Source organism: Phaseolus vulgaris, chromosome 11 (assembly GCF_000499845.2).
Source record: "Phaseolus vulgaris cultivar G19833 chromosome 11, P. vulgaris v2.0, whole genome shotgun sequence".
Lineage (NCBI taxonomy): Eukaryota > Viridiplantae > Streptophyta > Magnoliopsida > Fabales > Fabaceae > Phaseolus > Phaseolus vulgaris.
The window spans coordinates 32,890,316-32,901,272 of NC_023749.2; the positions used below are offsets into that span (position 1 = coordinate 32,890,316).

At 48.7% G+C, this 10,957-nt stretch overlaps 1 protein-coding gene across 1 annotated transcript; it reads right to left on the minus strand.

Moving 5' to 3' along the window:
- Window positions 1-6,643: 6,643 nt before the first annotated feature.
- LOC137805568 (uncharacterized) lies at window positions 6,644-7,726 on the minus strand. The gene has a single exon (XM_068605513.1). The coding sequence runs from the start codon at window positions 7,724-7,726 to the stop codon at window positions 6,644-6,646; it is 1,083 nt and encodes a 360-aa protein (XP_068461614.1).
- Between the last annotated feature and the right edge of the window lie 3,231 nt (window positions 7,727-10,957).

Consider the following 10,957-nt stretch of genomic DNA (forward strand, 5'->3'; position numbering starts at 1 on the left):
AGCGAAAGAAACTTCCACCAAAAAGGGGTAAGAGGAAGGCCCCCAGGGTGGTGTCGAACGAGGAGGAGGACGAAAGCACCGAGGATGGGCTAATTCATAAGAGGAAAAGGGCGACTGCAGCTGAGCCACAAGCAGCTGAAGGCATCACCCCGGACTACGCCGAGAACCCCCCAGCGCCTCCACACCCTTCGAGTCCACTGGGGATGTTCTCGCTTCAAACGCCTCAACTGCTGAAGCTATACCCGAACAGCTTGCAGATACGCAAGCTTCTCCTCATCCTGCAGCAGAGCTACCTGCCTCGCCCCCACGCCAAGAGATTCTCCTCGCCATCCAACCTTTGAGGGTGGTGGCGAGAATCAACCTTCACCACCTCCTCCAACTCCAGCTCTTCCAGCCCCTCTCCAGGAAGCTCTGAAGTCCTTCACCGCGCACCTAAATGCCATGGTTGTCGAGAACCTTCCTCGAGTCGTCGATGAAGGTCTGAAGGATTCCCTGAGTAAGCTCGAATTTCGACATCCGCATCCATCAGCAGGAGGCGAGCACCGCGAGAGCCGCAATTGATAAACTCAAATGTGACATGCTGATGCAAGGGCTAGAGTTCTCGCGGGTGGAAAATGCTCTCAACGACGAGCTTCGAAGTTTGCACAAGGATAAAGCTGAACTGCGCCAGAAACTGCACGCCAAACTTCAAGACGTCGTTGAGTTAGAGAGCAAGCTCGTCCCTATGAGGGCCAGAATAGCTGAGCTGGAGGAGGCCCAAAAAGCTGGCAAGGCCAAGATGGCCAAACTGGAGAAGAGGTCGACCGAGAGAGAAACCCTTCTGGGGCAGGTCGAAGCAGATCGGGACAAGAAATCTAAAGGCTGAGCGAAACTGCCGCAGAGCTTGCCCAAGTACGCGAGGAGAACAGTGGGTTCAAGAAGAAGATCGACGAGCTTGAACTTGAGGCTGCCCAGGTTCGTGAAGAGAACAGTGGGTTCAAGAAGAAGATCGACGAGCTTGAGCTTGAAGCTGCCCAGGTTCTTACCTCAGGCTTTGTGGCTGCTTTGGAGCAGTTTGCTTGCAAATTCCCCGATCTCGACCTCTCTGAGTTTTCAGTGTACAACGAAGTGGTGGATGGCAAGATCATGCCTCCAACTTAACTGCTCCCATTTGCCACTTCAATTTTATCACCTTGAAACTCTTGTATTTAACTTTGATTTATATGTAATAACTTTCATTTGGTTCAAACTGTTTTGATATACATGTATATATGTGGCTCTAACTTTATCTGTTGTGCGATCACCTTATATAACTGGCTAGTTTTTACTCAACCCAATTAACTTAGCACACACTGATGCTTAATTCTCTGGAAATCGACTTAACTTGAACAAACTATTAGTCTATAGCAATAACGTTTAACACGAAATCACTTACTGGGCAGTAGGGGCGTAGGTCGATCTTAGTATCTGAAATCTCGCTTGCCCGATCTGCGAAGTGACATGTGTATTTCTATGTTATCGCCTAAAACTTTGCTGATCTGGTTCTCGCTGTGTAATCTTCTTTCTATTTCAATCTCAAAGCCATAGGCTTTCGGCGGCGCCATTTTCCTTTTAACTGAAAAGCGTCCTCTGCGGGGCCACCTCATGACTTCATCTTTGCTCGACTGGAAGGAGAGCTGCCTTTCGGATCTCCCTCTACCTTCCCTGATTCTTTAACCTGAGATAGCTTAAATCATTGTTCCCTCATCTGGGGGTAGAGCCGCCTTTCGGATCCTTCTCTACCTCCCTGAGTTTTAGTACAATGATTTAGGTGGTGAGGTGTCCTCTGCGAACCTTCCCCAGCCATCCTTTAACCTCTTTTTTAACTGGTCTTACTAGGTCAATATTGATGTTTCACTCAAGGGAAAAGGCGTTTTCCATCAACCTTCCTTTCCCATACTTAAGATCATTAACACCCTTGACTTTTCAGTTTCATCTTGCCTGAACTCACTTGAGGGTGAGAAGGACTTTTCCTGATGCCTCAACTTGCCCAGGGGTTACATCTCCTCCTCCCCTGGATGCACTGAGGACTTTCAAACTTGCCTCAATTTGCTTACGCAAAGAGGTCTTGCAATCTGTTCTTTCCTGTACTTGCTCAAGGCGAGGAGGTCTTTTCAATCTCTTCTCGCCTACACTCGCTCACGGCGAGGAGGTCTTTTTTCAGTCTTTTCTCGCTTGCGCCCGCTCAAGGCGAGGAGGACTTTTTAATCCGATCACGAGATGGCGATGAGGACTTAAAAACTTTATACTTGTGCCTCCGATCGCCAGATGGCGATGAGGACTTAAAACTTTATACTTTAAAACTTTGTACTGAATGCATGCGATCTGAGTTCACCGTTGCCTTAAATTACACAAGGGCGACAAGGTCTCTTTTCCGAACACTTAAAACGGTAAGCATGCAAACTTAATAACTTGGAAACTTTGATAAACTTCGAAACCTTCTTTATTGGGTGGCCTCGTTAAAAACCCTCCTTAGGGAAAAAAATGCCCCCTTGAAAAACTCTTTTAACTGAAACTGCTTTAAACTGTTCGAGTTAATCACTACTTACAATGCTTTAACTGTAATAAAACTTGAGATGGGTGGCATTCCAAGTGCGAGGAATCGCCCCTCCTTCCAGCGTCTCCAATTCGTAGGCGCCGTTCCTGAGTGCCTCAGTTATTCTAAACGGTCCTGTCCACTTGGGCGACAACTTGTTCTCCATCTCATACTGGTGGGCCTTCCTCATCACCAGGTCGCCATCTCTGAATTGCCTTGGTCTTATTCTAGAGTTGTACTTGCGTTCAACTCTTCTCTTCACTGCTTCAGCCTTCACCCGCGCTTCCTCCCTGACCTCATCCAGCAAATCCAAGTTCATTCTCCTTTCTTCATTCGAGTCTTTCGCCACGAAGTTCTGGAATCTCGGCGAGCTTTCCTGGATTTCAACTGGAATCATCGTGTCACACCCATAAACCAAACTAAACAGGGTTTCATGGGTTCCCGATTGCTCAGTGGTATGATATGCCCACACTATACGGGGAACTTCTTCAGCCCAAGACCCCTTGGCCTTCTCCAACCTCCTGTTCAAGCCTCTCAATAAGACCCGATTGGCTGACTCCACTTGCCCATTCGTTTGTGGGTGCTCCACAGAAGCAAACACCTGCTGTGTTCCAACATCCTCGCACAGCTTCTTCAACAGGTGACTTGCAAATTGAGTCCCATTGTCTGATACTAAACGCTTAGGCACGCCAAACCGACACACAATGTTCTTTCACACGAAACTCTGAATTTTGAGCGCGGTGATCTGGGCTATTGGTTCTGCTTCAATCCACTTCGTGAAGTATTCGATCGCCACAACCAAGTACTTCATTTGCCTGATCGCCAATGGAAAGGGTCCCAGAATATCAATTCCCCACGTATGGAACGGCCAGGGGCTGTAAATTGACTTTAGCTCTTCTGGAGGCGCCTTATGCCAATCGGCGTGCTGTTGGCATTGCTTGCAACACTGGGCATATTTCTTGCAATCTTCCCTCATTGTGGGCCAATAACCTGTGCGGAGAGTTCTTGTCGCCAAAGCTCGACTTCCGATGTGACTCCCACAAATCCCCTCATGGAGCTCAGCCATAATTCTCATGCACTTCTCTCCATGTACACATACTAAAAGAGGATGTGTAAACCCAAACCTGTACAACTCGCCATCAACGAGGGTGAACCTGCTGGAGTGATTCTTTATCTTTCTAGCTTCTGTCGGGTCCATTGGGAGCACGTCATCCGCCATGTAGCGCTGGTATGGCGTTATCCATGTATCTGGCTCATGGATAGCACAAACTTGCATCATCTTTACCTCTCCCACTGGGTGCGCTCTAACTCTCGGCGTTCTCAAAGTCTCCTGAGTCAAGGATCTATGACTCCTCGCCAACCTTTCCATTGACCTGCAAATTTGAAGAACCTGGTGATCTGCCACAAATGCTCGAGGTGTCTTCAAAATTTCTTGTATGACGGTCCTCTGCCTGCCCCCCTTGCCCGAACTGGCGAGCTTGGCTAGTAAGTCAGCTTGGGCATTCTGCTCCCTTGGCACGTGCACCACATCGAACAAAACAAAGGACCTCTTTAACTCTTGCACATACTCCAGGTAAGCCGCCATTTGCGAATCTTTGGCCTGAAACTCGCCAGTTACCTGCCCAGTAACCAACAACGAGTCACTCTTGGCCATCAGCACCCTTGCTCCCATGTCTTTTGCCAACAGAATTCCGGCGATCAAAGCATCATACTCCACTTGATTATTGCTGGCTTTGAAGGCAAACCTCAGAGATTGTTCTATCAACACACCGTTGGGTCCCTCTAAAATAACTCCAGCTCTGCTACCCAGCTGGTTAGACGACCCATCCACCGAGAGCACCCAACGAAAATCATCCCCCGCGCTCTGCACTGTTTCAGAAGATAGCTCGACCACAAAGTCAACGAAGATTTGCCCCTTGATCGGTCCTCGGGGCTCATACTTAATGTCGAATTCTGACAACTCCACCGCCCATTTTACCATCCTCCCAGCTACATCCAGTTTCTTCAAAACCTTCTGGATGGGTAAATCAGTCATTAATAACACTGTAAAGCTCTGGAAGTAATGACGCAACCTCCTCGCCGAAAACACAACCGCCAACGCTGCTTTCTCTAGGGCCTGATATCTCACTTCTGGGCCCTGCAACACCTTACTAACAAAATAGATAGGTTTCTGGACTTGATCTTGATCCTGGACGAGTACCGCACTTATCGCCTTCTCAGTTATGACAAAATACAACCTGAGGGGCGTTCCCATTTGAGGTTTACACAGAACCGGCGGGCTCGCCAAATACTCTTTGAGCTTCACAAAAGCTTCTTCACACTCCCTCGTCCAGACAAACCTGTTATTCCTCTTCAGACATTGGAAGTATGGTGGCATTTCTCTCCACTAGCAGATACGAATCGAGACAGGGCGGCCATCCGGCCTGTGAGCTGGTGCACCTCCTTTACAGTGGCAGGACTCCTCATCGCCAGAATGGCGGCACACTTGTCGAGATTCGCCTCGATTCCCCTCTCAGTCAAGAGAAATCCCAGAAATTTCCCTGCCCCCCCCGCCGAAAATGCACTTCTCGGGATTCAATTTCAGCTTGTACTTGGCTATTGTAACGAAAAACTCTTCCAGATCAGTAACGTGCCTGCTCTTTTCCAGTGATGTCATGACCATATCATCGACATATGCTTGCACATTCCTCCCAAGCATAGGCGCAAGCACCTTATCCATTAGCCTCTGGTACGTGGCTCCCGCATTCTTCAGCCCAAAGGGCATCACCTTGTAGCAATAGCACGACCTTTCCGTCATGAAAGCAGTCTTTTCCTCATCCATGGGATGCATCTTAATCTGGTTATACCCCGAGAAGGCGTCGAAGAAATTGAGCAATTTACACCCTGACGCACTGTCCACCGGGGCATCTATACTTGGCAAAGGATAAGAATCCTTTGGACAGGATTTATTCAAATCTGTAAAATCGACACACATCCACCATTTCCCATTGCTCTTCTTGACCAGAACGACATTGGCTAGCCATTCTGGATATTGAATTTCCCTGATATGGCCTGCCGCGAGGAGTTTCTGCGTCTCGTTCCTGATCGCCTGTCTCTTTTCTTCGTTGAACTTTCTTCTTCTTTGGCGGATTGGCCTGACTTGGGGATCCATTGCTAAGCGATGACACAAAAAATCGGGGTCAATTCCCGGTATGTCTGAAGCAGACCATGCAAACGCGTCCAGATGTCTACTTATCACTTTGGCGATTTGGTCTTGTGTCTCTCCATCTAAGGTCTTCCCCAGCTTAAACGTTTTGCTGCCAATCTCCTTCTCAAGCCAATCCTCGACCGGCTGAGGCCTCTTCTCACTGGCGATCAGCGCTCTCGCAATTCCTGACTCCCAAGCGACTTCTGGGCAGTCCTTCTCTTCCTCGACCCGAGCGGCGTTCTCGCTCCTCGCCTCAACATCCACCATCACCACATCCCTTTCAGTGGCCACCTCCAAAGCTGTGTCCACAACTCGCCGATTTTCCTGTTTAGGTTCCACACCAGGGGGCGGCATTGTGGTTACATGGCACACTGACCTCCTATTCTTGAGGCTGTTTTCATAGCATTTCTTTGCCTCCGTTTGATCAGAGCGGATGGTGATAACCACCCCCTCCATTGAAGGTAACTTGACCTTCATGTGTCTCGTTGAAGGCACAGCTCCTACCCTGTTGAGTGTTGGCCTTCCCAACAGGATATTATATGCCGAAGGAGCGTTCACAACAAGGTACCTGATCTTCTCTGTGCGCGAGGCCAACCCATCTGTGAACGTCGTTCTTAACTCAATGTACCCCCTAACCTCCACTTGATCACCAGCAAAACCGTATAAGCAGCCCCCATATGGTCTCAGCTGGTCAGGGGATAACTGTAACTTTTCGAAAGTCGGCCAAAACATCACATCTGCCGAGCTTCCTTGATCGACCAACACCCGATGAACCATCCTCCCCGCCGTAACAAGCGAGATTACAATGGGATCATTGTCATGAGGCACAACATCCCTAAGATCTTCTTTGGTGAACGTGATGTCCACGTCGGGCGAGTGATCCTCAAAAGCCTCCACTGACATCACGGACCTTGCATATTTCTTCCGTGTGATGCAGTACACCCACCACCCGAGAATCCACCAGCTATGGTGTGGATCTTGCTGTGAATGGGTACTTCGTGCTGTTGTCCCTCACTGCCCGCCGGTTGTGAACCTGACGATTGCCCGGTTTGCTTCTCCAGCAAATAGTCCTTCAAGAACCCACACTTGACCAACTCGGCGAGTTGGTATCCCAAGGCCAAGCACGAATTGATGGAGTGGCCAAAGCTCTTGTGGAACTCACACCACGCGTCTGGTTTTGGCCCCAACACCTTATTCGTTGTCTTCTCAGGTACTTTGAGCCTGGCAGCAATGTTCGGAATGGCGATCTGGTCAGCCAATCCCATCACAAACTCGTACCTCGGCGGGCGATTAGACTCTCTAGGCCGCCCTGGCCCCTTCCCCTTGCTCTTCTTTGGATCATAAGGGTGGTGCATCCTTTGATCCTTCTTCCCTGACGCCGCCTCCATCACTCTCTGCGGATGAATCCTCGTCTGAGCGCGTGGCTTAGCTGGAGCCACATTTCCCCTCTTCTCGGAAACTTCGCTCTCAGCGGCGATGTGAGCCACGACACATCGCCGGATTTCAGCAAACGTGGCGGGGTGACTCCTGATCAGCGATTCACTAAATGGCCCAGGCAACACGCCCTTTTTGAAGGCATGCACAAACATATCTTCATCCTTACCTGGCAAGCGAACAATCTGAGCTCCGAATCTGTTCAGAAAATCCTTCAGAGACTCCCCTTGATACTGTCTCACATCGAACAGATCGTAAGACACCAACGGCGGTGCCTTGTTTACTATGTACTGCTCAACGAACATCTTGGAGAACTGCTGAAAGGTGGTAATGTGGCCAATAGGTAGACTGACAAACCAGTCCAGCGCTGTTCCACTAAGGGTACTCAGGAACACCTTGCAGTAGACTGCATCCGAACCGCCTGAGAGCATCATCTGCGTGTGAAACGCCGTGAGATGAGCCTCAGGATCCTCCACCCCGGTGAAAGATGCTTTCACCACTATCGCATTTGCAGGGACCACCGTGTCCATGATCTCCTGAGAAAACGGCATCGAAAAATTACGCGGGGGGACGGGGGTGCAGATCTGCCCCCAGTCACAAGCTCCTTCTGTCCTTGAAGGGCTTTACGTAACTCTTCATTGACTCTGTTAAGCTCTTCATTTCTGGCCTGTGAGGCCACTAGTGCCTCGTGCATTCTCTCTTGTTCAGAACGTGATGTAGCCACGTTCTCCTGCAACATTCTCATCATCTCCATCACCTGCGCCATGGAAACAGCATCCTCTTCGGTTGATGGCGCGACTGAGCTGGACCGCGTAGTCCTCATCCCTTCTCAGCAAACTCAACAACTCAAAGAAACTCCAAACAAACGGTGAAACTCCAGAAAACACCCTGCGACAGCAAGCAGTCGAACAGAAATCACCAAAACTTCAACAAACTCGAATTGTGGTTGGGAATCACCTTTTACACGGCCCCACGGTGGGCGCCAGATGATCTTGCCGGTTGACCAAGCGCAAGAACAATGTCTTGTCACAGTTTCCTCACTAGCTTTAACACCACACGCGCTTCAAGTCCACGCTACAGATGGTCTCTCTGAGAACCTGAAAACACAAGATGGCACCTCTGCGGCCGGTGGCGCTCCGACACTCAAGTCAGTAATAGGAACACCCAAAAAATGAGAGAAAACTAACTACTGTAGAACCGTACTAAAGTGCACTCAACCAAAAAAACAATGAGTCGTAATGAACGTACGTCTGCAAATTCTGTTAAGTTTACCTTTTATACCTAGGTTTTTCTCTCTCCAGGAAGTTACGCTTTGGACGCGTGGCTCGCATCCAACCCTGCACATGTCATCATCTGGGCTAGGGTAGTTGGTAGTACCCAGTCCTACACGTGTCATCATCTGGGCTAGGGTAACTTGAGCGTCATTTCTATGTAGCATCCAGCCCTACACGTGCCATCATCTGGGCTGGGGTAACTTGAGCGTCATTTCTATATAGCATCCAGTTGCGCGGCCAAGTCTCTTATTTAAGGCGTAATCTAGCACGCAACACGTTCTGGAACACCACCCGACAAGGCGAGTATCGGATGCAACAAAGTACACCGTCTCTGTGATATCGCTTGTCGCAAGTGCCACCCTCCTCATTGCCACGCCATGCATGTTCTAGCTGAGGAAACCTCGCCATCAACGAATGTCCACTTTGGGAATCCCGTCGTCGATGAGCAAGTTGTTTCCTCCAGCTCACTCAACCTTCACGCTCCATGCTGACGTGACAATCATCTTTTCTGAACTTACACGCTTGAACTTACTCGCCTGAACCTCCAACAGCTTCAACTAAGTTTACTGGGAAACCCGGCGATGTGCTTCTTGTGGCGATGTCAGACCACTTGACCTTCCATTATCTAACACGGCGATGACATGAAAACCTGGCGACAACCGACTATGTACACTGCAGAACGCTACTTCCACAAATGGCGACTATGCTCACTTCTGGGCCATTCATCTGTCTCTTGTCCACGTGTCCCGCTAAGCACGCCCCACGTAGTCACTTACTATCCACGTCGTCACACCCGATGACCTGATCGGTACAATAATTAAGTTAATAGAGTGACTAATTATTTTGGTCTCTAAAATTAGTTTCTATTTACTAATCTTCTAGTAGAGAACATCAGTGAAACATTTCTCTAGGTTTAGACGCATATCATGTGCTCGGATATATTCGAATACCTTATCCAAGTCCGCTGAGTGATCTTCCACATTGGATGATTTAACTACCATGTCATCCACATAAATGTCCATGGTAGTTTCGATAAGGTCTTTAAAGACTTTATCCATTAATCGTTGGTATGTAGCTCCTACATTCTTGAGGCCAAAGGCATAACCTTATAACAAAAATTGGCATCATTAGTCATATATGTTGTTTTGTCTTCATTAGGAGGGTACATTCGAATTTCATTGTACCCTGAATAGGGATCAAGGAAAATGAGGAAAGCATATCCCGCAGTTTATCCACCAACCGATCTATATTGGGTAGGGTATAAGTATCCTTAGAACAAGCCCTATTAAGATCAGTGTAATTTATACACATCCTCCACTTTCCATTAGCATTTTTTACCATGATTACATTGGACAAACAAGTGGTGTAAATGACCTCCCTAATGAAGTTGACATGGAGTAACTTCTCAACCTCTTGGTCAATTGCCTCTTGTCGTTCTTTGTTGAGCTTGCGTTTACATTGAACCACCGATTTGGCTTGAGTCAAAATAGATAACTAGTGACACATGAAATCAGGATCAATGACCTACATATCTGTTGGGCTCCATGTGATTAAATCAACATTATGTAGAAGTATACCCTTGTACCGCCCTGGTGGTCGGGTGTGATGACGTGGCATCCTGCTACAGTGTAGGCGTGTTGACAAGGCGCCAGGTTGGTGGATGGGAAGGAAGTCGGGAGGCACGTGTAGTCGCCAGTTGTTAAGTTGGCGTGTTCCGATTTCCAGCTTACCAGAATAGGCGATCGCCAGGTTGAAGATGAAGTCGCCAGATGTAGACTCAGGCGACCAAGCAGTCGGAGATCGCCAGAACAAGCACATCGCCGAAGATGAAGGAGAAGCAGATTATGAAGGCGGCCGGCGAGACCACAGGGAAGGTGTATGAAAGTCCCCAACTCGCCAGTTCCAGTAGAGATCGCACTCCTAAGTTAGCTATGCACTGGGCAGTACCATGCATAAGTAACTTAGCCAAAATGAGAGTAGAAGCAGCGCCAAGTCAGGGAGCCTCCAGATGATGGCACGTGTACAGTTGGATACGAGCCACGTGTCCAAGTCTGTAACTGCCAGGAGAGAGAAAACCACCAGGTATATAAGAGTTCTTAACAGACTTTCTGAGGTACGCACGTTCAGTTCATACACTTTACGTTTGCGAGTGAGAGAGGATTTGCACGGTTCTCGTTCTTAGTATTTGGTGATACCGTCACTGACTTGAGCGTCGGAGTGCGATCGGCCGCAGCGGCGCCGTATCGTTTCTTTGCAGGTTCTTGAGATAGATCCCGAAGAGGAACGGAGGTGAGAAGCGGTGCGCACGTCGATCCTTTGACGAGGCATTCTCCAGCGCTCCGGTCAACAGGCAGGATCAACCCTCAATTGCCTTATTAAGGTTTTGGATTATAGTTCTTCCTATTCGGGTATTTTGAGTAGGAAGGGAGCCGAGTTGAACCTCAGCCATTAGCTCAGTGAAGGTGGGACGAGTATCTTCAAATTTCACCGTAGGATCAATATCGACCT

Excerpts from the sequence above, each read along its gene's own strand:
- LOC137805568 (XM_068605513.1), bottom strand. The coding sequence starts at position 7,726 with ATGCCGTTTTCTCAGGAGATCATGGACACGGTGGTCCCTGCAAATGCG.